At 43.4% G+C, this 26,584-nt stretch overlaps 1 protein-coding gene across 35 annotated transcripts in view; it reads right to left on the bottom strand.

Moving 5' to 3' along the window:
• The window catches only part of KLHL29 (kelch like family member 29), a 391,775-nt gene that overhangs the window by 282,731 nt on the left and 82,460 nt on the right, over window positions 1-26,584 (bottom strand). For 16 of the 35 annotated variants that reach the window (XR_004780729.2, XM_035560193.2, XM_035560191.2 and 13 more), the window contains one exon: window positions 14,303-14,556. The exons of 6 other annotated variants lie outside the window; for them this stretch is intronic. Coding sequence is in view for 17 of the 29 variants with exons in the window: in XM_035560193.2 (XP_035416086.1) it covers window positions 14,303-14,320 (18 nt within the window). In the remaining 12 variants the exon portion in view is untranslated. Of the gene's footprint in view, window positions 1-1,140; window positions 1,235-1,796; window positions 1,870-1,978; window positions 2,083-12,668; window positions 12,834-14,302; window positions 14,561-14,814; window positions 14,934-24,603; window positions 25,058-26,584 lie in introns of those variants that run through there. 13 more of the 35 variants (XR_007708149.1, XR_007708147.1, XR_004780736.2 and 10 more) reach the window with 9 other exon arrangements.

The raw sequence follows: 26,584 nt of genomic DNA on the forward strand, positions 1-26,584 counted from the left end.
TTCTTGTGCGTTTCACTTCTCAGATTATATTTGGTTAAAAAGCATTATATACAACTTTAATAATGAATGTCAGAAAGCCTTTATATAGCACAGCAGATATTAAAGCCATTTACAAAGAAAAATAGATGCCATTAAAGTGAAGTTATTTATCTCAGGTGGCTGCTCTTGTGTACTTACAGCTGAATCTGTTTTTATGACTCTTTTCGGATGAGCTAGAGAGCACAGATCCTGAACGCTGCACTCAGGCTGATGGCAATTATCCCAGGAGCAGCAGCACTAACCCTAGGTATCTTGGCCATATTTCAGGTCTGCTAATAACATTCTGCCCACCTTCGTTCCCCACAGAGATTCAATTAGACGCGGCGTTTCCGTGGTGCCTGCCCTGCCGAGCTGCGTGGGGCAGCTGTGTGCTGCTGTGGGGACGGCCGCGCTGCTCCTCAAAGGATGCTCAGAGCTGCCCGCCTCGTGCTGCTGAGCAGGACTGCCACGTGCACAATTTTCACAGTTTGTGCAAATTTTTCTTAGTTAAAGTTACACATTTACTTAGTAAAAACTGCTTCTTTTTTGTGTGTCTTAGCATAAAGAGGGCTTTTAAATGTAGATTTTCAGCTTTGCATATTTAAAAACTTTGTTAGCAAATCTCAATTCCCCAAGCAGAAAACGATAGCAAGATTTTTAGCATAAACATTCATAAACATCTATTTCTCACATGCAGGAGCTGATCTAAGAAGTAACAGTTTTCGGTATTCTAATATTTATTTGGAAGCTATTACGTGTTTTTCAAAGTTTCTAGCAACTTTCTATCGAATAGATCTTAAGAGCTTATATGGTTATGGTTATGAGAATTAATAATAAATAGAGCTATCGTGGTGGGAAAATTCAAATACTGAAGCTACCCTTTCTTCCCTTAGAATGGGTTAAGGAAATCAATACACCACTGCTAAGAAGGGGTTATCATAAATTACCAACTGAGAATTAGGTTTTTGTGTAATGTTGCAGTCATGAGGTTGAATACAGCCCTTTGGAAGTACGAAAAGCACAGAGAATTAGTAAAGCCAGTACTTGCATCTCTGTTTTAAAACAGGAAATTAAATCAAAAAGTATTCAAAAGCAAAATCTACGAATACACAGAAAACTTGCCTTATAAATGAGAGACTTAAGAAATGCAATCTATCTTATCCAGAAGAAGGTTAACAGGGTAGTTGATCACTGCTTATAAAGACAGCTCTTTAATCTGTTGGAAGAAGATTCAACAGCAAGACAGAACTAAAATTAAAACCAAGATAGAAATGGTTAATACACATTAAGCACTGCTTGGTTTCATGTGGTAATTAACCACTGGGAAAAAAACATAAGGATGGTGTGGATTTTTGATCGCTAAGAATTTGTAAATCAGATAAGTTAATGTCCTAAAAGATCTGCTATAGCTCAGACCGAAATTAAGGGTTTGAGGCAGAGATTACCAAGAAAGTACATTAGACTTTCTAATCATTACGAAGTTGATTAGGTTTGTGCTTTGGGATTTGGATCAGGCCCTCAAAAATAGATTGTGAGGCGTTTTGTTGTTATTGGGTTGGGCGGTTTTCTTTGTGTCTTTGTTATTCCTATTGGGAAGTTAATGTAGAAACCTGCAAAACTGCAGGAACGAGACCCACCAGCAGTGACTGGGCATAGCGACCTGCGAGCCCAGCATTCCTCGCATTAAACCCTGAAACTTCACGGAGATTTTCAACATCTCTGCGCTCTCTTAAATTTACGTCTACCTTATTAGACACAAAGCAGCAAGATGCATTCACCTCTGCATCTTCAGGTTGTTGAGATCTAATTGACAATTAGACCAGCTGCCGCTGGTTCCTGCAGAATGGGACTCTGAACAGGGAGGAGGAGAGTAGACGGGGAAGGAAAAAAAACACGGCTTAAACAAGAAAGATAATACAGGAAATAATAGGGAAGGAGCCCACATTTAGACCCTCATTACCTGAAGATCAAGGCTTGGTATTCTGGCATTATTAATTTCAGTTTTGAGGTCTAATCGAATCCCAGGCAATGCAGCCCTCTTATTGATGGATGGAGTGAACAAGGCTTGATACCATCCGGGAAATGAAAGAGTTAACACACAAAAAAAGCCAACTTTAAAAAAAATATAGTACCATTATGGCCCCTTTATAATGTCAGAAGGAAGTTGTTAGGCTGTCATTCCACAGATGTTCATTCACACATATACAAGAACACAAACAAATCTCATGGGATCCCTAACTTCATGTGTGGCATACATAAACGTTAAAATTCTTCAATCATCACACATTTCCCCTTCCTCCTGCTGCGATAACAACACAGGGAATAAAAGCATGCAGCTTCCAAAAAAAGGATTAATCGAGCACAGGAAACATGGGCTAGCCTATGAAAAAGCCCTGCCGCCCTGGAAATGCACAAGAAAAACTATGCTGAAATTACAGAGAAAAAAATAGTAGCTTATATTGGGTACAGCAATTATTCTTAAATACTACAGGTCTGTAGATTCACATCTGCTCTGCTGAATTTTTCTTTGTCTTTAAAAGAAGAGAATAGCAACAATTTTACTATATAATTATCTTCTTTCCCTTCAACAAATGTTGATTTTTTTTAATTGCAGGTAAAAAGACAAAGCTCAGCCATTTAGGCAAAATAGCTTAGAATTAATTTCCTATTTTAAAACACTAGCAAACAGTAATAAGCTTCTCTGCAAAAGTTTCCGGAGACTAACATCGCTTTGTCCTTGCTGCAAGATCTTCTTGAAAGAAAATGCTTCTCATTGTGTTTAGGACACAAGTGGCAGAATTAAGGAGAATTTCTCATCAGGACAACTTTGGAAGTAGCTTTTGTATTTTTTTAATGTATGGAATTAGCGGGACAGTTGTAAATTCTCTCTCTAATTTCAGCAATTTCATGAAGTGTTGCTCAGGAGAGCAGACTGCACGGGTAAGTCCTCAAATGACTTCAGATACCCTGTCGCAAATAGGCTATTTCTAGACTGCAAAAGATGCTCACTTCAGTGAAAGAAAAGCTGCAGGTGGAAAAATTTCCCTGTAGGAAGGTTCAGAGAAAAGACCGTAATGACAGTCGACTGGAAAATAAGAAATGTATTTTGAAGAAGAAAAATTTCAACCACATGGGATCAAAAGCTGTCTAGACCCCAAAATCTGGTTGCCTCCGTGGTTCCCATAGTGTAGTGTGCTGTAAGTTGTTCTGAGGCGGGACAAATGCTGCACTGCCTGTCCTCAGGAGCTCACTTCAAAGCCTGTAGCAGCTGGGGCTGTGTGAATAACTGGGCTTAGAGACAAAACTGGTGACCGACCAAAATAAAACAGAAAATATTAAAAAATGAAATAAAATTTCTTTGTATATGAGAATGTTCAGTTTGGCTCAGTTGAGGCAAAGCCCGAGATGCTCCTGGACAACTCCCACCCCTCTTCAGGTGGGTTTTCTCTCTTGACAGCAACTCTGCTCCAAATACAGCAGCAAGGAAGAGCCACCAAGTGCCCCAAGCTCAAGGCACTGACATCTCTCATTCACTCTGACCCTATGAACACCTATAAACTACACCTTACAGAAAGCACAACTAATTTACAGGCAGAGATTGGCAGAGGTGGCCTAGTGCTCGCAGGGCCTGCTGAGAGGAGCGAGCCCTTCGCATCCCTCCCAGCGCGACCACCTCTGTCAGACTGGGTTTTATGAATGGTGCCGAAACTGCCTTTTTGTCAGAAATTTTGCTCAAGCCAGAGGTACCGGCAGCATCCATGCCAATTTCTTGAGGCGTAAGGCCAGGCGTGCTCTGCAGCATGAAAGTCAAATTTGTAACCTTCCTGCCTGCAGCAAGAGCTCGGAGACATGAGCTCGGCCTACCCTGGCAGCAGGCAGAAAAGCTGGACATCAAACCAAACCGAAACCTCTAACAAAAGCTAATAAGGCCTGAAGAAATTCAGATATGGCGCTGGTGATACTGTACAAGTTTTTGTCCGAGGGGAGATAACAATAATCTTGTAGGCTGAAATGCGGAGGGATGGGGTGAATTTTACTGGGGGAGAGTTGGGCTGCAGAGAAGCAAATCCTTTCATAGCGGCTGGCAGTGCTGGTAGTCTTGAGCAACAACAGTGTTCCTTTTCATGTCCTGTGATTGAAAAAAAAGACCTACTGGTCCATGTCGAACCTCCAAAATCAGTGAAAAGGGGAGAAAAAAAAAAGAAAAAAATGAAGAAAGGGATTAGAAACTGCAGTGCTTCTGAAATACTACCTACAGCTATTTGGAAGTTTCAATTGTAACTAATTAATGACTGCAAAACAACTTTCTCCTTAATAAGAATGACGAAAACCAGAGAGCTAAAAATAATGCTTAGATATTTTAAATCTATATTTTCACTTTAAAAGGCCATCACTGAAAGTCAGCACCACACAGACTGGAGAAAAATCTTCACACGGTCTAATGACTTGACGAGTCTTTTAACAAATGACCAAGTCTATCGTTCGCTAGAAATTAAATCTTCCTCTTAATGTCTGGCTGTTCCTGAAGCTGTGGAGATGAAACAGTGAAAATAATAAAAGAAAAAGGCAAAAGAAAAGAAAAAACATATCTGGGAAACATGAGCAAGAGAAAAACTACTGGAGAGTTCACTGCTTTTAATTCACAGTGAAGTATTTATAGATGCTAAGGGTCACTGGTAGTCTCACTAGTAAACAACAGCAGCTGGTTGAAATTGTACCTCTAGAATTTCATTCATTTTATTGCTGACAAATAAACTCAGTGAATCAATGCCAATGTAATGTAGTGTCTGCACAGAAACATTAAAAAAAAACCTCCACAGTTAAAAAAATAAATCACCCAACTCTCAGAAATTTCAAAGGGAAAAATGACATCAGGAGCAGATCTGACCCGATCCACGTCACCTGCATTTGACTCTTTCCAGGCTATTTTTGAAGCCTTTCTGCTAACCAGTTTTTCATTTTGTTGTTCCTTTTATTATTTTTTTTTAAAGCAGTCACAAAAGTGTATGTTTTTGTCTGCATATTTTGTATAAGAGTTAAAGCATCGATGGTGCCGAATGTTACCTCCCTGCTTAGTCACTGGAATCTCCTTATAAGCCCCGCTCCTGACCTCACCGTCTCACTCTCGCCTGAATTAGCAGCACTATGTTATCTGATAGGGAATCTCACGTTTCATTACTTAACAGGTTTGTGTTCATCACCCACCGAGGCTACTTGCAGCAAGGCCCAAGCAGCAGTGACACGCAGTCCCTTCTGGAAGCGTTCACTCAGCCTCTCATGACTGAAAAAAAAAATGTAACACACCTGAAACACAAATACGTGAGTGAACAAGCACCGAGATCAGTGGCTGCCATCATGGCATCACACAGCTAAGGCATGTAGAGATGGTGGCTTAATAAGTATGGGATGCCTTACTCTGGCATTTATGCTCAGGGGGTTTTCTAAAAACGACCTGCAGCTTGTTTTCAGATGCAGAAGAAAAATAATATCACCAATGTAATTTTCTCAGAAGAGTTCCCTTTTTTTTTTGTATGTATGCATGCCTGTGTGCATATATGACACAAACAACTAATAAATAAATAAAAATAGTTATTTATCCATCTTAAATCAGTCATGAAAAAGCTCCTTTTATGTGGCTGTATCACCGCCTCTGTGAGAAGCAGCGCTGTGTGTCTGACCACGGCTCGGATCCTCAGCTTGGGGAAATCTGATCCAGCCGTTTGGCACCACCTGATCCCGTCACAGGAGACTTTCCTCTGGAAGCAGCCTCCTGCATCGAATCGCAGTGCTTCCCCTGTGGACAGCATCAATCCTTAAAATGCAGTGGCACAACAGCACGGCGCTACAGGTGCCCCAGCAGCTCTGACCTCTCTGCATTGCTCCGCAATGGTGCAAAGAGCTGCCGTGTCCTGACTTCTGCTTTTACAGACATCAGCTTCTGGAAAAGCCTGGCATCGTTTTCCAAGACCTTAATTCAAGTCATTTTTGGGGGGTTGGATTTTTTTTCTTGTTTTGTTTTTGTCCTGCTCTTCCCAGAGCTTATACCTAGAGACGTAAACTCAAGTTCTGTCTGCCCACGAACCCATGCTGCGCACTGCCCACGTAAGCAGGCACAAGTAACTCACTTCTACACATTCACGGCTGGGGTGGTGCAGGGGGCAGACCCGCTGGCTTGGTGCAATACAGGCCAGCCCTCCTTCCTTCATTCCCACACAGCAAGAGCCTTGCAAAATCATGCCCTGGGCACAGGCAAATAGCAGAGAGCTTAAAGGCTGTGCAGCTGCGCAGCAGCCATATGGCGACTGCTCCCCACCGCAGCACGACCTAACGGGCGCAGAATCAGCGTCAAAGTGCAGATTATTCCCTGGCTCGCAGGATTTGAGGCCGCTAGATCTTGCTGGTATTATTAAGCTGCTCCTGAGCTGGCCCAAGGTCAGAGGCTGCAGCGGCTTCTCAGCTGTCCCAGCGGTGACTGGTGCGGAGCAAGCACAGCTCTCACAGCCGGGCTCTTCCCAAAGCATCATCAATCCTAAAAACCCTTCTTGGGAAGCGAGTGCTGAAACAGAGCCAGTGATGAGCAATCATTACCTGGCCCAACTACTGTGCCAGCTACCTTCTGAGAACATGTACCTGAAGTAATTAAATTAACAGTCCTCCCTTTCTCCTTCCCCCCTGTATGACGACAAGCCCCTGGCCAGGACCAGCACTGCAGGGCACGAGGCTGCTCACAGAAAGCGTTGTATACACACATTTTCAGTCATACAGACCTGCTGAAGACACAGATGTGCTGCACAGTGACTCGAATACACTTTATGACATCCTAGTACCTGTACTGGGGCTTCAGTGCTTGTGCTCCCCCCATGGGGTGTGGAGCTTGATGCCATTATTTTACCTTTATAGCTTCACAGAGGCACAAGGAAAAGAAAACCTGGGACCCTCTTTATGTATTCTCCCCGTATGATGCAAGACAAAAACCAACATTAGCATGTTTCATGTTATGATTTTTATGATTTAGTTCCTCTTAAACCTCTTGACTTGGCATCATGATTTTCCTGATAGCAACAGTCCTGCACTAGAAAACATTTTGGTTTGTAGGGAAAAAAAAAACATTTTTCCATTTTGCAATTCTATTATATTTGCAGTTCTGCCATATGCAGATGATTTATTATTATTATTATTTTTTTTTTTTTTTACAAGCTAAAGCATGTGCTGGAAGCTCTCTGGCCTGTGTTCTGCCTCTGGAGAAACAGCCATCCCAGTCTCCAGTGTGCTTTTCCTGGCTATGGCTGAAAGGCTGTAATTCATCCCTACTTTTCTTGACCTTTCTGCTACTTTAATGCTTCTGATATTTTCCTCTCCCTCGTCTTGCCTCCCTCCCCTCCCATGCTGCTCTTACAACATCTTCTCAGAGTGAAGATGAATGGGGAGGAGGTTTTTCACAGCCAGAATCCAGGGGGACAAGAGGGGACCATGCACAGGTACCAGACAGCAAGCACAGCTCGAGGGTGGGCTCCCAAGCTTCCAAATTATTAGAGAGAAATTAAAATTATCTGTAACCACACAGACGGGGTATGAAACATCTCACGCATATGCAGCTCCCAGACTGCATATACAACAGCCAGGTGCATGCTTCAGCTTATGCTAAGGAGGACTGGAGCTTGAGGACTCTTGTTTTTTATTCCCCACTGTGCCCTGAGGCGTGCCCAAGCCCAGCACGGCGAGTGCCGACTTCTCATGTTTAAAAGGGAGAAGAGACGACAGAAATACCAATGGCCACCTGTGGGGTGCTGCAAAGCTACCAGGTGATGCTTATATGTGGGAAACACAGCAAGGAGACGGGTTGAAAGCCGACAGTAAGTGGAAGGCTGCAAACTCAGGAGCAACGAAAAAAAAGGACAAAAATATGGGAGAAGGTGGTAGAGAGCAGAGCATGAAATACATCTGGGCAAAGTCCTCTCTGGAGCTGTTGGTGAAGTGGGGACAACCACAGATCTGCGAGAGGTTAACAGAGATCGCTGGAAGTGTTGGCTACATGAGAAGAGAAAGTTAATGTGTTGTTTAAAGTAGCTACTGAGACCTGGAAAAGCAGAAAAGCGGTGGGGGATCTGTTTTGTACCTTGTGGCTTCAGCAACAGGGTAGCAGGAAAGGAAAAGGGGATAAGCCCAGGGCAGGGATGACTGTGAAGCTGAAGTTATGCCAAGCAAAAAGGAGAAAAATAGAGCAGGAGATGCAAGGGGTGTTTAAGTGCCAGAATATATAGGAAATAAACCTACAATGCAGAATAAAACGGTGACCAGAAAATGAGTAATACAAGAAAGGTCTGAAAAAAACAATGCTGAGCAGCCAGGTCTGGGAAGTGGCTGTTTTTGAAAGAGAGAAAACTCATCCAGGTTTGAAGGTCAGGTCAAGGCCAAAGAGTAAAACCAGAAGACAACAGGGGAGAAATGATATAGTGGAAACCAGCAGAGAGCTGGGAGGGAAACTGGCACCCGTGGACAAAGTTACACCCAAACAGAGCGGGAAGAGGAACCAAGTGTGGTGCTGAGGAAGAGGAGAAAGGAGATGCAGAAGGAAAGGAGCAGCAACTGCTGCTGAACGGAGCAAGACCTAGGGAGAGACAGATGCTCACCGACATCTGCATGCAGCACAAACCTCAGCCTGTGCCGGAGAAATATTTCATTGTTCCGGAAGAGAGAATTTATTCTGGTACCTGATATTATTTCCTTCCCTTCTGAATATAGAGTAGGAGCCACTTTTAAATGTGATTTAAGCCCAGCAGTAGAAAGTGTTAATATTTATATAACTAAGTGGCCTTAAGCCAATGGAAAAACTATACACCGAGAAATGTGTGATTATCTGATGTTTGATAAAGATATTAGAGGTTACCGAGTTTTTTAAATGACTTGGTGTCGTTAAGTAATGATCCTTTCCAAATCAGTGAAGAGCAGATACTAGATGAGGGCACTAATTAGCATTGCCTTCTTTGAAGCACAAAAAAACCCCGTGGTCCACCTTGGAGAACGGGCTGCAGGAAGTAACTAACCAGGCAGCAGCTCTGGTGGCAACGGGCAAGTGTGCAGCCAGACCCAGGCAGGCTCGCTGGAAGCTGGACAAGTGGCAAGCCTGATTTTAGTTACCATACGTTTGCAAAATGCCGGCACCATCTAAGAACCTCAAAAAAGAGAGGAGGATCTAGAGCAAACTGCTAAGGCAGCAACTTGTGACTGCAACTCTAAGGGAGCAAGAGCAAAAATCTATCTTCCTTAGCTTCTGGGAAAATAAAATGCTAAATATAGCAAAGGGAGAGAAAGACTGAGGATGTGCATACAAGAATAGGGCAGAAAAATCTTACCATAAAAACTTTTTTACTTTTTGTTAGTGAGAATTTTTTGTCTTAATAATATATGTGATTTAGATGAAAAGGCTCTCAGCCTCCCCCTGGATATCCCTCTTCATCTGCTCAGTAAACCCGAGCCTCTCCTTGCTCACCAAAACGCTCCGCAGGAGGAGAAGCGAGGAGCTGCTTTGCCCACAGGGAGCAGGGCTAAAACTCCAAGTCAGAACCCCTGGCTCCAGCATTGTGTTTCCCTGTCACAGCGCTCTGCTCTGCTAGCAGCCGAGTATAATGCACTAAAATCCTAATCTCTAAAGCACTGTGTGCCAGTGTGCTTCGGAGATCAGCGTTTCAGTCGATTTTGCTTTGCCGCTGCCACTGCACACAAGAGTGGCACAGCGGGGGAAAAGCAGCACAGCAGGCAGGGCTGGAGAGACGCTCAGCTGGGGAGGGGTGGGGGGCAAGAGCGTGGTAATGCAATATAAAGGGCAGGAAAAAAAAAAAAGGGGGAAAACAAACAAACAAAAAGGACTGTCATGCATGAATAGGAACTTTGGGCATTCTCCTTCCCAGGAACCCAATCAGTAGGATGTCTCCAGCTGCAATAAATCCGCTGTTTTCTGAGCAAAGATTTGAGTGACCCGCAGAATTCTTTCCATTTCTTCCCTTCAAAAGGGAAAGATAAGGAAATCTCCACTGCAACCCTACTGTGCATCGGAGTATCTGTGAATATTTTAAGATGAAATCCCTCCTGCCTCAACCACGTGCTTCAAAATTAAAACAAAATGATACTGCAGAGGCTGCAAGAGCTGCAATCTGGCCGCGTCCTATTTGAATATGCGCTGTGCCGTCCCCTACAACTGAGTTTGGCACAGCGCACAGGGACACGAGCACTCGACTGGCCAGGCAGAACACTTTCAAGTTCAAGGGATAAAGGTCACAAAAAAACAAACAGCCAAAAAAAAAAACCCACACAAAACAAACAAAAAACCCAACCCAAACCAAAAATACACCTCCAAAAAACCCCAACAAAACAAAAACCCCAAACCAAAAACCACAAATGCCAAAACCAGACGCTAAAAAGTCAACAGGATCAAAAATAACTGGGCGGTAATTTTAATATTACAGAGTTGATTGAATGTTAACTATTGGTGACCTCCTGGGGCAAAGATACAATGCCATGAGTCAGAAGAGTAGGATGATTTAAGGAAGTACTTTGGCCTGTCTACGTTGACAGCATCTTAATATCTTTGCTAAACTCGTCAACAAAATCTACTTCACGGTACCTGTGTCAGGCTCAAGTACCGTTACATAGGATTAGTGTTATATACTGATAATGCTCTTTGGAGTGAAAGCTGATTGAACTTTGCCCTTTAAGAGCGTTCAGACAGCCTAGTGGTCTGCTGACCTACACTGGGCTTGCCCATCGTTCTCCCCTTACAGAAAGTCAGAGAGCATCTCGGTGTCTTGAGCTGCTTCTGCAAACTCGCCCTCACTTATCTGTTGTGCTGGTAGGGAAATGCTTACTTACCGCCCTCACCCCAGGAGTAATTTAGTCGTTGATTTGGAAGTCACTGTGTAAATTCTTGATTAGCTGATGTCCCTTTTGAGTAACACTCCAGAAGAGGAAGCTTACGCTGCCTTTTATGTTGCGTTGCCTTTTATATTTGAGTGTTTTGACAGAGATGTTCTTGCAGATTTAGTGGCTGTGGTTTAATACGTTATTGCTCTGCCCTTCTGCAAAGGTTACTATTCGCAGATCAACTGAATAGGACGTGTCCCTGCCTTAACAGCCACGGCAGCTGCTAGCAGAGGTGGGCTCCCATTAACACATCACCCAAGGAGCGCAGGCACTCGGTGCAGTAGCTGCCAAGAGCAGATAACACTGTAGAAATGCATAGTGACAACACCTGAAAAACATTGCAGCAAGATGCATTGGAACCCAACTGCCCAGTTAAAAGCCAGAATTCCTGGCAGAAAGCCTGTTTACAGAGTTCCTACCTCTCCCCAACCTCTCGCATCTTGTTGCCAGCCTTGCACATCACCATGTTATCCCTTGGGTTGAGCTGCTGCAACCATCCGCGGGGTTATCCTGCAAAGCGGTGAACTGAGGCAGGTAGAAGAAGCCTCCTCCCCCCCTCCCTATGCTGAAGGATTATTTTTAGCCCACACCACTTGATAATCTGATTCATGGCAGGCCCCTCAAACTACAGCATCAGCACAACTGAAAAGGCAGCCTGCTTTGGCTGCGGGGAGAATGAATACACAGAAAAAAAGGTGAAAATATTTAAATCACTGGGGCTGCCAAGGCCTTTGGACTGCAAAATTGTAGCTAGACTAGTACCCATAAATTGCCTAATAATCCATAATCCACTATCTAATAATACTCTAAATAATCCAATCCAGATTTCAGAAATTTCCTTAACTGCCAGTGCTCTGTGCTCCATGTAAATGTTTTTGAGATCAAGGATATAACCAGTGGCAGAAACAGCGAGCGCAAAACAAGATGACCTTATAGGGAAAGAATTAGCCAGAAATCTAACACTGAAGGAGATAGATTCATGTTTGAAGGATTTTCACACACGGCATAAATGTCAGTCCCTCTCCACCCCCCGTAAAGTCACTGCAGAACAAAACAAAACATAAAAACTTGAAGAAGAGAGGAAGTTAAAAGTAGAACCAGACGAAACCAAAAGTAAATAAGAATGTTTTACCTGACTCCCTTGGGCACTGAACGGCAGGCCTCACAGTAATGAGTGAGAAATGAAATTTTAAAATGAATGCAAGTGGGAGAAACTGCAGAGAAAATTGAGACAGAGTTTCACTGTTATTTATCCTAGACAAAGTATACATGCTCGGCTCTGAGCAATACATGGCACGGTAGCGGCACCAGGATGGAGCTCTGACACAACTAATCTTCCTTTTCTATTCCCTTCTGTGCTTTTGAGGAGGAAAGGGGAGAGAAACCAATTTAGTGTAGTGATGCAACTTGTTTACTTCTCTGTACCGCTCAGATCCGCTGGCTGAAATGTATTTTGGGAGGTGCAAGAGGGAAGGAGAGAGAGAGGGAATTACAGGAGCAGAAGGAAGACAAAACTGTAAGACAGGCCTCCAAATTTTGCCACTGCCTACTGGTTCATGCGAGCAGCATCCCTATGGTCAACAGCACGCCAGTGAAATTACATGGGTTACCAAAGAATTACTCTGCTTGAACTGTTTAAGCTCTGGCTCATCTCAGTGCAATGGAAATGCTCAAATGAGCAGCTTAGATGGCAGATCTAATGGGGCACCAAGTGCCTGGCCCGATTTACTGGTGTGAAAAGCCAGCCCCCACCACCGCCAGGGCTCCAAGCCCTTCTGCTGAGCTGGGACACGCTCAAGCTCTCGGTAATTCAGACTGCAGCATCCTCACTGCTTGTGGCTGGAGAAACAGAGGGAGAGTGCTGGGGCAGCCCTCAGTCCTGGCTCCTATCCCTTGGACTGCAAAGGGAAGAAGGGAAGAAGAAGATAAAGGAGAGGAACAGTTATTAAGAAATACAGGCTCATTTCTCATTTCCTTTGCCCTACTGAAACTACCACCTAAGTGGCATTACAAAGGCAGAGACAGTCCCTTAGGCTACCAAACCAACAAAACGTACCTAGTCACCAACTTCTTCCTGCTTTATAACCCCTCATTAGAGTTGATACATCAACATTTACATGACAGAGCCCTTTTTTTTTTTTTATTAGAAGCTCACTGTTCTTAAAATACATTAACAACTGTCACCTACATACTCAGTGGCTCTTTGTAGTTAGTCTAACACTTCAGAATGTGTTAAAATCACACATAAAACTTATAGTAGTCTAACGCTCAGGAAATAAGAGTCTTTAAAGGGTTTAATTCAACCACTAATGGATTTTCTCCCAAGTTAGGAAACATTTATATATTGTTGATTTACTGCAGGTGTGCTAACTGAATTTGGACTTACACATACCAGCTGCAAGCAAATCAAGGAAAAGGCTCCATAAATCAGTTTAAGACACTGTAGGCTGCATGGTGCTTGGATTGAGACAGAATTTTCCCACACAAGCACACAAAACAAATGGGAGTTTATAATTTTCTCTGTCACAGCTCATAACTTTTAAAGGTTAGAAATCAAAGCACCACTGCAGTGGAATTTCATACATTTGAATGGGATGGACATAAGGCATCCCAGAAAAATGATTTATATCATCCCCTCTTCATACAATGAAAGAATGAAGAATGCAATGGTTATGACAAAGGCATTGACTAATTGTGTTGTTTGGTAAATACCTTCCCCTGAAATTTCTCTGGATAGATCAAGATTTTTGACTTTCTCTTTGTTTTACAGACTGTTCTCCAACAACCGCTCTGCTTTTCCAAACAAATCTGCAATGCATACTGTGTTTAGCAGCTTTTTTCAACAAGTTGCACTGGCTCAGAGTCAGACATCGTAAGACAAGAAGCCACGGTGACTTTATCCAAGAAATACGAGGTGGCAGAGATCCAGTACGCCCAGCACTCAAGGTGAAAGAACAGCATGGAAAAAGATTCTCAAATTAATTGTCAATTATGGAAGACTGCTGGAGTGAATACTAGATGTATGCATGGGATAATGTACCCAGGCACCTGCACGACTGAGCTGTGGAGAGCGCAGAAGCAATTACTCTATTTTTAAAAAGAACGAGAGATAACATCATCGGAAAAGGACGTATAAAGGGGGGGCACGTTTGAGTGTCTCCATACACACAGCTCAGCAGCTAATCACAGAAGATGGTCCTCTAGAAGCGGGAGGGTCAGAGGACCTGACTGAAGAACCTGCCTGTAAGGGAGGCATGGGAAATGAATTACTGATGCAGCTTTTTGAGTATGGGCAAGCAACCAAAAAGGTGCTGTCATATCGATGCCTACGATATGGGCATCCTACGTGGCAGAAGGTAGAACGTACCAAGAGCTCATTGCCCATACTGTGGCACAGGGAAGTCACCAGGTAGCAAGAACTTCCATCTCCTCTGCTGCAGGTGGTTGACAAAAAGCCTGGGAGCGCTCCATACCCAGTTATCAGCAATTCCCAGGATATGCTGCACAAACTCCGGATTCCTCCTGAATAAACGCCAGCGAACCACTTCTTGGCTTGCGAGACTCAAGGATGACACAGCAAATTCACTTTTTCATCTGCATTCTCCACGCGCCTCCTTGGTCCTAGCTCCCATTGGCATGCCACAGGAGTGTGGGAAGAACAAGAGATTAGAGTCAGTGCAGCAGCTGCTCCTCCTGGCTCTTTGAATAGAGGGAAAACAGCTTTTGCCCAATGCATGGGGAGTGATATCATCAAGTTAGCAAGCCAAGAACAGAAGGGATACATCAGAAAGGAAACAGGAACAAGAGCTTCCCCTTACAAAGCAAACAGTCGTGCTTTTTTAGAGCTAAATCTTTGCCTAAAAAGCTCTCACAAAGTACCTCATGGGAGCTTCAGACCATTTTCAAGTGCTGGAAGAAAAACAGTCCTGGGGTTAGAGTGGTAACCTGGATCTGGGGAGACCCACTTCAGTGCTTTGCTCTTGCCAAGCGTTCTTGCATGACCTTAGGCAAAAACACCGAAGCTGTAGTTAGTGGATACCTTGGCTTCAAAAGCAAACTCAGCCTAAGAAGTTCTTGCCTTCCCCCTGCCTGCCATGCACGGCCTCCACACCTGCGCGGCCCTGCCAGTCCACAGGCGCTGCGCTGCAAACCGCCCTGCTGAGCAGAAAGATGTTAAAAGCGAGTTTCTCGTTGTATTTTTTGGGGGGCGGGGAGGGGGGGGTAATTTTGCCCTGGACAGCTTAAAGGAGCCACAATCAATTGGATAAGAGCAGGGGAAGCCTGTGGTGGCACAGGGGCTGGAGCAAGGCTGGGAAAGCAGGTGGAGGAAGCAGGTTGGTGGTGCCAGACAGGCTCGGCCTGTGTTCGCCACACAGCTCCCACTCTCCTGGCAGGACGCAAGGAGGAATAAAACAGCCAGGAATGTGCTTAAGCCAGCACTGCTGCTGAATACAAGGCACTGTGTGACCACCTCCCTGAATACCAGGCTCCCAGTTGTCATCTCCAAGCTGGGGCCAGCAGCTCTGCCCCCCGGCCTGCTGCAGGGCACACATGAGGAGAAGCACCGAGACCCCCGGGGGCATGGGGCCATAGGGAGGCCAACTGCTGAAAGCCACAGCCAGCTTCATTTTGGTAAGCTCCGGTTTTCAAAGCTGGCATGCAAATCCCTCTGCTTACCCTACATAATATGAACATTCTCCTACAAGCGCCGGCTCCTGATTAACTTGGTACTGCGCTTGCCAGAGCTATCTGAATGAGCCTGTGAGCCCAATTAGCAGCAGATGCAGCACTAACGCTCCTCACCTGCTGTGCTTACCAGTCTTCAGATCAGGAAGGGAAGGGAATATATCAAAGACTTGTGGAGGGAAGGAAGCTTAGAAAAGGCTTCAGAAAGGATGAGGGAAATAGATGTCTGCAACTATTCCTCAGGCAAGGAAGCAGAGTCCCATACAAAAGGGAAAAACAGACGGGCCTAGGGAAAACTTTGCTACAGATCATGAAAAACATCCAAAGGGCTCATCTTGAACCCTGGCAATGCGCCCTGGGAGCAGGACACAGCCGAGACTCGGGGCCCTCCTGGCCTGAACCCCCCTAGGAGCTTCTCTCCACATGCCCCGGCACATCAGCACCTCACTCAGCCCATCCTTTCCACGACTTCTCTGTCACTTGTGGTGTTTTGTGAGCGCTTCAAACAGTAAGGAAGGAGCCTCTGGAGCCTACAGCTGCAACACGAATAGAACCCTGACAGGCACCACTTCTCTGAACTTCCCTGAACTGCCAAACGCCACAGCTGCCTCCGAGTTTTACCTGAATGTCTATGTGCATGAACTGAGTGCTTACCCATCAAGCCATCTGCCAGCTTTTTCACTTCAGCTTGTGGCAGCGTTTTTTAACAATAGGAAAAAAGAAAATCGTGTGCCAGTTCTGATTTTTGGGCAGAGGAACAGGGAGCCTGCCTTTGGGAGGAGGTCCTAAAATAGGGTTTAGGAATGGATAGATGCGAATCCCTGGAGCTTTGAGCTGGTGGGAAAACAGGAGAAGTAGATTTAATGCTATATTTAATGCTATAATTTTCTATCAACCAGCGGAAGGCAGCTGCACGTTATGTATGCTAGCTGTTTGTATCTCATTCCAAGAAGCCTAAATCTCTCCATGTGGCAGGCAAGGAGAGTCTAGGCATGCCACACAAACCGGTGGCTAACACCACCGTAGCTTATACATGTTCATGTTTTCCAAATCTCAGCCAACCCGGCAGTAAAATGTTTTATTATTGTTATTTTAATAGTAGCAACCACATAGTTGGTGAGCCTTTTGTCTTGTCATCTTGAAGATTGGGGCTGTAGGACACATATAATGGAAATGTATTAAAACAGTAGTCTTACTCAAGGTGTGGTCAAACAAGCCTCTTAAGATTCCAGGACCATTTCTGTGTGTTTTTACAGGTGTCTAGATATGAAATGTGGCCTCCAGTGACTGCTCACCAGCCCCTGAGTCCAGCCCGCGCATCACCCACCGGCTTGACAGCAGTCTCAGTAGAGAGAGCTCCCAGTCTGAGCCAACTGGATTGTGCAACACAGAAAAGCTTTCTGGAGTTGCTGACAGCAGTTTGTATTTCAAATCCTTTGGTCTCCAAAACATGTCACAAATGGCCAACATTTCCAAACAGCACTCCCAACAGTAACACAATTAAATAGATGGTTTTGTTTCCTACAGACACATTCCCTTATCTGTGAAATGGGAATGATGACATGTTTACAGAAAGAGGAAATTAAAGTCTCTTTCACGGGTCTTTACATCTATATCTGCCTTTCAGATGTTTACTCCTGAAATTACTGGTACAGCCTGACACAGAGAGCTGCCAGTGGTGACCATGCCTGCATGGTGATACACTCAAAACCGAATGACCCCTGCAGGTCAGGTACACAGACCAGACAGAGAAATGCAGATGCAGAAGACCTGCAGCACACCAACAGTGGAAGAACTTTTTTAGCCAGTGTGACTTCGCATGGGTTTTTAAATGACTTTTCCAATCTAGCCTTTCAAAGCAGAGGGACAATAGAAATCATGCAAGGATCCTAATTTCAACTGGAAAGAAAAATACATATCTTTCCTTAACATTGAAAATAAAGGAGAAGAGCCAAGGTAACAGCCTGCTCTTCAGCTCTTTACAGGACAATCAATAAATAATAATAAAGCAGCATATAGAAGGTCCATCTCAGGTCAACCAGGGGACCTCTGATCAGCTCCTGGCTATTACAGGAAGCTTAAGACCCAGCAGTGCCCACAATGGCTCCTTCTCTTTCCCTACACATGCTCTACTTCAGCTTTTAGTCTTCATTTCCTCCCAGAGCATATACATTGAGCAGCTCGTGGTATGGAGTGAGGGATACAGAGCAGATATTTATGGTATCTGTGGACTGCACCTGTCAGACAGCTGCCTGCCCTTGCAGAGAACTGGATCTACACGGTGCCTTGTGATCTTACAGTTCTTGACTTACCTGTCATGTACCTGAGAAGTCAGTCTTTTTTTTTTTTTAATCCTATCCACCAAATACCATTTCATTTTTATGGCATGACAAGCTGCATAAGCATCTGTGAAGTGAATTCCCTCCAGTTGAGGGCAGTTACCATCATCGTACCACACATCTATTCTAGACCATTAGTTTTAGCCGGAAGAGAAGGAGTAGCAACTTCAAAAGACATTAAATAGGCTGGTAGTAAGTGTCCCAGCCAACCTGCTCCTTTTGAGCATTTTGTTTGGCCCAGCATCATGATTCTATCAAATACAATTTGTGTTACTACAAGCATGGGTTTGAGGAATGATTACTAGAAAGACACTTCACAGATCTGATATTCAAATTGTGACATACATATATTCTCTGCAACATTGAATGCTCAGATTAAGTTCCATAAAAATCTCACTCTTTAAGAGAAGCAATCACAATGGTCCAAAGTTTATAGTGTGATGAAGTATGCTGTGTTAAAAGGAATTTGGGTCATGAAAGTCTGAGGAGGAAAATTTACTTTCCCAGGGTCTACCCTCTGCTGCTTTTGATTCAAAAGCGGAGAAGTGCTTTTGGCATGCTCCTAAAATGCTCTTTTCAAAACTGATCCTCCCCTTCCCTCCCCTGCTTTTGCAGAGTGCAAAGGTGCTGCCCTTGGGACTGTCCACCAAGCTCCCACACCAAGACTAGGTCCTACAGGTCCTACCTCGCCAAACACACACATCCTGACCTCCCCAGTACAGGCACAGCTTTGACAGATAAAAATCATGGAGGAATCCCCTCTTTTCATAAGTAACTCTCATAGAATCATAAAGGTTGGAAAAGTCCTCCAAGATTGTCTGGTCCAACCATCCTCCTACCACCAATATCACCTACTAAACCATGTCCCTAAAATTTTTTTTCCCCCTCGGACAGTTCTCACTGAGTAACATCAAGTTTTCATGGTCTCACTTTAGCGAATCTAGATAGTACAAACACAGACAACTGAGGCAGCCAAAAGGAAGGTCGTGGTCTCCCAGTGTTGGCCAGCATCACCATGACACAAAGTCAGAAGAGAAGAGCAGTGAGGTTCGCTTAATATCAAATTCAAGCCTGTTTGTGGTGGATCACACTTGCCTGTTCTTAACTCTTGGGACTGCTAGGAAGACCGGGTTGTCAAGAGCTCTGAAAGCACGAAGTGTGATATTATTTGACAAAAAACAAAAGGTGTAAATAATATATGCATATCCCTCTGCCTCCAGAGAAAAGGTTAGTGTGTTATGAACTGTGAAAAAATAAAGACATGAAGCCAAGAACACCAAAAATATCCCGAGGAATATATCCAAGTTGCAACTTTACAGTGGCCATTTGGGGTTTTAGAGACATTTGTTTTTTTGTTCTTTTTCCATGTATGGAATGAAAAGAATGAGTTCTAAAGAGGAGTGATAGGACATGGAAAAAAAAAAGAATTGAAAGAGCCATTTGCACTTGGCTTGTTTTATTATTTTTAAATCAGAGGGGGAGAAAGACCCAATTACTGGACTGAAATGGAAGATTCGCTCCAGATATTCATTGACACTTGGGCAGTCTGCCCTTCAGAGCTTTCCTTCATGATCACCTGTACAATAAGCACCCCGTGTTTGACTTTCAGTGCAAACATTTCAAAACATCAAGTACATGAGAACAGTCTGCACAGCATACCCTGGTGATAGTCCCTAAACATCCTCCAATGTTACTCAAAGAATGAGAAAGATATTTGCTCCAAGATATGTAAAGAAGTGGAAAGTTTGACGTGACGTTACTTCAGATTAAAACGAAGCAATTTTATTTTGTTTTATATGCTTTCCAGTCCCACTAAGTGTAATTACGGATGTCTGTCTACTTACAAACCTCTGTACAATGGAAAAATGAATACAATTTTTAGCTGTCCAAATTACAAGAGACTGTAATACACAAAAGCAATAAACACAGGTTCTGCCAGCAATCAGATAACACTTATCGTAAACAATAGCTTTTGCTATTTATTTGAAGCAGGTTCAGCTGCTACAACTTAAGATTTGGTTATTCTTGTTTTTGTGTTGGATTTCCAGCAGGTGGTGAGGACATGATAGAAGTGTTTAACCACAAGAGATTTAGAAAAGGAACCAGTATTTCATTTCATATGAAATCTAACAAAGATTTATTTTGCTAAATCAATTTCCAATCTCCCAATGGTCTCTAAGTTTGTAGTGGCTGCTTCTACAACTTTCTCTTTCTTAGCTTTCAGCTCTCACAGCTCGATGCCACACAAAAGCTGACCAGCATTCAGAAGTGACTCCAGACATCATCAGTTTTGTGTGCAGATTTTTTTTTATGCAACATGGAAATTGTACAACTCACTGAAGTGTTAACTCCAGACATATGCCCGTAAAAGATGCACCAAAATTTCCTGCAGCAGTATTCAGAGCAGTACGCGTTACTCTGGGAAAAAAGGAAGGGGGCATCAGAAGTCTCAATGTCTTGCTTTGAGCCAATACCACATTATGAAAATGCTGCACGACACATCTCCATGGGTATTGCACTGCAGAATAGCAACCCCAGCACTTGTTCAGTTAATAAGAGGGGAATGCATCGACAGTGAGGACGCAGACTTGGAAAGCACCTGAAAAGCTGGTGGGACAGTGTGGTCCCTCCGTGGATCCTGCCTCTCAAGAGGTACAATGGATCCACTTTTCCCCACGCACATGGGTTCTCCTACCCCCTCCTCGCTTCCAGCATCCCCAAAAGCTGAGCTCACCTGTGCAGGACACAGAAAAAGGTTTTACAGACTCTGCAGATGAGCAGCTGTCTTCTGCCTCATTCTCCCAGTCTTGTGGAGACAAGATGCAAAGGCTCCACCGATCGCTTCCACAAAGACACGGAATGTTTTAACATTAACAGTGGTCAAGGATTTGACACTGACAAAGCCACAAAAAAATTGCTGTAATCTAATGTTATCTCTCTCCCTCCAGGTATACATCACTTTGAGTTGCAAGATACTTAGGGTTTGTACTTTGTTTATTTTCCTAAAGCAGATTAGCAAGAAAATGGAAGGTTAACAGAACATTAAGGCTGAGAATTTAAATGAACTAGCTAGGAAAAACAAGGCTGTAATTCTCATAACCACTCTATGTCAACCATCCTGCACATATGCAGAATTCAATATTGTTGTAGTGGCTGAGAAATTTATGTTGCAGTATACCTGTAATATGACAGAGTTGCATTTATTGCAGGAACTTTTAATTTCCTCACTTGTACATTAAATTCCCAGTATAGTTTTGTGCTGTCTTCTGTTGCTGGTGGGATTTTTTTAAACACTCATTTCCCTTGACTTAAAAAATAAATGAATGAAACTGTGTTTGAATACTGAAATAAATGCAGATGACTTTTGCCAATTTCTACATACAATTTAGGGGCTAAATATACCAATCCATCTCACACCTATTCCTTTAGAATCAATTACTGAAATAACCATATTTAGTGTGCAGAGCCCAACACCACATGTAACTGGAGCCTAGTACATTAAAAGTTTAGAGAAACCTTATGCATGTGTGACTAGAATTTCAATGGCATGCGAATTACTTCAAATAGCTCACTCATAACACAATATAGTTAATGATCAGGGGGAGAGAATGGGACTTGGAGGTCTTAATACCTCCCCATCACGCCCAGTTAAAGAATCTGTTTATGTTGCCTTCGCCTCTGTCCCCACCCTTCCCCGAACCCATCCTCGAAACAGTGACTAATACAACTCCATTTGACAAGTTTTTTCTGCTACTGAGTTAATAAAAGCCCGTGGGCCAAGAAAACAGCAACGGCTGTTCCAGCCAAGCCACCTATGCCTGCTGGAGAAGCAATGCTCGCACTGACCATAGCTTGGGCTTGAGATTTTCCCATGCAAGAACAGAGCCTCTTTCTGCATGATACATCTGGAGAGGAATTTCTACCCTGAATAAACCCCTAGACCTTCCTGCAAATGGCCAGCAAAATTCAATTTAAAATGCTCGTATATTTATATTTTATATATATACATACATATATATAAAACCATTTCAGTAAGCAGGCTTTCTTTAGCAAGAAATCAAGCGCATTGCTCTGCATAGACCCTTTTTACCCTGACTTCTGTGAGCAAGGGGAGAGAAAAGCACAGCCTGCTCCTGGATTTGGCAGGCATAGTATGGGGCAGCACAGGCAGCCCGAGGCAGCGGTCCTACACGTGCATTTCTCACCTTCACAATTGTTTCAGGGGGGCAAAGACACATTGAAGGAGGGATCCAGGACAAACAAGACCTCACAGCTCACGTAACCCAGCAATCATCTTCAAAGCTTTGTCTTTTCCAAAACTGGAACTGAGGAACAAACCCACTTAAAACTATTCTTCTTCCGCCTGTAATTTGTGAGCTTATCCAAACAGCAAGAAAAAGATGACTGCCTCACCTCTACACTGCGAGAAGGTATTTCAGAAGTGACACATTTTTATTTTTGCAGCCTCGAGACATAGAGCAGATTCCAAATGCCACTGACGTTGCCACGTTTGTTCACAATTCAAGCCGTGTTCAACAGAGGCTGAACCGCCGCAACGGCTGCTTGCAGCTCATCCCAGCAGACGTACTGCACTTTCCCAGACTAAAGTTTAAAAATCCCAAAATAGCTGTAGCGAATGCGCTTGGTATGGATGCCGAGGGAGGGCAATCTGGGTCGCCTTCTCCTTGCCAACCACCACTGACACCTGGCCAGACTCCAAGAAAATACACATTTCTCTGCAGATAGCTTGATAAACATTTAACCGTAAGAGCCGTAAAAGAATTCCACTTCTGATCATGCATATTACATTTGTTTGTTGGTCTGTTTTTGTTTTTGAGAGTGGGGGGTGTTGGTTGTCTTTCTTCCTCCTTTATTTAACCTATTTAAAGATAACCAGCACATGCTCAGATCTCCCTCTCCAGCATTTATTTAGCTTTAAGTTACCTCAGACCAAAATTATTTTACCTGTTTAATATATCGCAGTCCAGCACACTGCAGACAGAATTACTGCAATAGTGCTATGTAAATCAAACTCACATGTTAAATAAAACAGCAATGCAATGTGCGTCTGTCCATAATCATTCAGCTATAGGCATCAATCCCACATTTACCATATGAATAGATGAAGATTCCCTCAAAGCAACAGAATCTTAATTCTACCCCCAAATTCAAAAATATGCATTAAAGAAACACTTCAAACATCAATATCTTTTTCTCCTAAGGCACACTTCTTGTCTGTAATTAGTTCCCATTGGTCAAGTGGTTTTGCTTCTATATGCCAGGCTATAGTAATGTTTTAAGTGATGCTCTATGATTCATCCCACACTGTCTAATATGGTATTTTTTTTCCCTTAACCCAGAATAAGAAGGAATGGATAGAAAGAGGAAGGCAGGGGAAAAAATTGCCTGCAATCATATTGTTACACTGTGCACAGTTTATGGCTGGCACACATCCAGTTTGCAGTTGTGATAAGAAATGTGTAATCCTATTATACGGAGAGGAGTCAGAATGTACAAATAGGTCCTGGAAATAGGAACTTCTCCTGTAAGATTATTCTTTTTGCCATAATAGTTCTGCAAGTAGGTCTAGACAGTAGCTTTTCACAATTCTCCCCCACTGGTAATGGAAAGGCAACTGCCAAAACAATTCACCACACGTGAGCTGGGATTTTTGCACAAGACAAAAGAGGCAGCATTGGACATTCACTTACAAGAGTAACGTTAATTGGAACCATGGCCACAAGTCCTTGCATATGAAGAGTGGGTTGTGTGGTATAAAAAGAGGTATATAATTCTGCAAAGTTGTCAAATCCTGCACACTACGCAGTTTTTAAGAAACATGAACTTGCATGCTTCTCGTGGCATTTTCCTTACTAAGACAACACAGAAATCACTTCCTAAGCACAGGGCCATGGGGCCGCTCAAAGCCCATTCTTGTGCTGTAGGTGTAAAACCAAACATCACCTTCAATCTAAGTCAGCATTCCCATGGAGTTAAAGTCCTGGATCATTCCAATCTGGTTATCCATTTTTCTCATTTCCTTCACACGACACCACTGCATTACTGTGGTTACGACTCAAAAAAAGTGGCTATGAATTCCCAGACTTCCCACACGTGTGTAAGAGCTTTTGACTTAAACGAGATCAGTTAAAAATAAAGGACGCTGCTCTCTTGAAAGATGTTTTCTGCCAAAGGACCCCTGCACCAGGACAGTGATGAGATCCATGCCAGCAGCATCCATGTTCCTGAGCAAACAAGGTCATCACTTAACCTTAGTCCTGTCTGACCAAACAGTGAGTTCCTCAGAGGAAAGGGCTTTTGAAATGCAAAGCATGAGAAAGACTTCTTCCTAGCAAAAAGGATAAATAATTAAAAAAACACACACAAGCACGTCATACAGGAGTAAAGGACATGGTCATATGGTTGCAATGTATATACGAGCACCATAAATTAGCCTGAGCAGCAGCAGGGTACGCTAGCTTATTACAAACCCCATCAGAGTGTGGCTAGATCATTATTGGTGCTTGAACTAGCTGATTTGGTGTATTTGCATATACCAAGCTAGATTGAGTATATTTGCATGAAACTGCAATTACTTCTGTGACTACAATGTAGACATTCTCAATAAGTACCAACAAACGCATTTAGCATCCTGTCTTTCAACTTGCTGCAACAGCAGTTGAGTTTACAGGTAGGAAATTTAATTCTCTTCAGGGTAGAAAAGGGAATCAGTGATGAAAGGGGAAAAAGAGGCAAAATAAATAGTTCTATTACAATCAAGACACTTTACATTTATAAGAATACAAAGACAGTGACTAAACGGTGTCCTAGGTCAGAGGAATACACACACATTTCCATTAAGCTCAGCAGGAGGATGAGTGTGTACACAACAGGATTTCAACATATTAAATAACTTAGGTGTGTTGTTTTCTTAACCTTCAGCAGTGCTCTCCCCATCAAGAATGCTGAATTCTGGATTTTCCTAACTATACAGTCCAAGCATCAGGCAACACGGAGGCTGAGGGCAGCCAGCTCCGAGCAGGGGTCGGTCTGCACGATCTCCAGAGGTGCCTTCCAACCTCAGCGATTCTGTGAGCCTGTGATAATTAAATAATATTTATTTCTCACGAGAAGGTCGAATGTCACAAATTCTAAAGTGTAAAGTAACAGTGAGGCAATCAGATTAAAGAGATTCTGTTGAGCTAGAGTGGGCAGTAACACATGTACTGCAATCCAATTAGCAAAGAAGATTTTCCCCATCGTTAAAGTGCCTTGTGCACTGAGCTACCTTCACCTAACCTGACAAGCAGCGAATTATCTGTTGTAGCTGGACTCTGTTGCAGATTAATTAAAAGAAAACAGCAGAAGAAAGAGATGGAAGGGAACTGCACGAAAATGCATAATTTTCCTATTAACGTGAATGTAGCACCTTGATAGGAACCCGGTAGCTTGCAAAAACCTCCAACAACAGGAAAAAGAGGAATAATTTGAAGCAGCAAAAGACGACAACACCAATCAGAAATCATGAGACTTGCGAAAAATAATAGATTCACTATTTCTTTTGTGAGTTTCAGGGGTTTGTTGGTTGCCTTTTTTTTTCCTCCAGCTTTTTCCCACTGCATTTAGCATCGCCTTTACAGAAAGCAGCCGAAGACAGACTGTTGCGTGCGCGCACACACACACAACTCCCCAGTGCTTAGTCTGCAAACAAAAGGAACAACATAGCTGCACTGAGGTCAACAGTGGAGACCATTTATTCAAAATAGCCTTAAAAAAAAATGTAATCCTCTTCAGAGGGTCATTCAAGGTTTTCCCCAACAAACGCGTGACTATTTATTAATCGAAGTGTCGATTTGGAAATGATTTTGGAAGACTAAGAGGATGGCTGGCAGACCTGGGAAGGACCAGGTGCCAGCAACAGTGATGCTTCCCCTTCTGCTAACCATCATAGGGTACCTACCCTTTGTGAGAATGACCTGAGAACTTGGCCTAGAAGGAGACGAACAGCACTACAACCTCAAAGTCTTTGCAACCCTAGTCAAATGCCAAGTTGCAGACTCAAGCTGTCCTCTACCTACTTATGCAGCATGGCACCATCTCCAGGGCACACCTGTGACACTGGCATCCAGCTAGCTGGAAACCATGCACTTCTATTTTAGTGCTGAGCTGGATCCTCCAGCTCCCTTTTCCTTTCTCACTTCCATAAATGAGAAAGGAGGCCGCTATTTAGCTTCAAGAGACATCATTGTGGTGAAGGGGGAAGAAGTTGTAATCTTGGGAAAAACAGACAGAAGAGTTTTTGTATGGACACTGCCCTACTTTGCTGACTTGTCTTTTTTAAACCCTTCTATCCTTGGTGGAGATATGTAAGCATGATTAAGAGCCATCCCCTGACTTCTTGCTGGTTTCCGTGCTGCAATTACCCTGCTGTTTTTTGATATCTGGCTGAAGGGCAAGTAACTGATGTCATTATCAACTCATAGCTATAGAGAAAAAGAAGTCTTCTCTTTTTTGCAAAGTCCTCCATCCAGGATAAATCACATTGCCTCTGTGCCCTGTGTTTTACATAAAAATGCACACGGATAAAAATAAACCAGGAGCTGGGGCTTCAGCATAGTATGCTC

The sequence above is a fragment of the Cygnus atratus genome, chromosome 3 (genome assembly GCF_013377495.2).
Source record: "Cygnus atratus isolate AKBS03 ecotype Queensland, Australia chromosome 3, CAtr_DNAZoo_HiC_assembly, whole genome shotgun sequence".
Taxonomy (NCBI): Eukaryota; Metazoa; Chordata; class Aves; order Anseriformes; family Anatidae; genus Cygnus; species Cygnus atratus.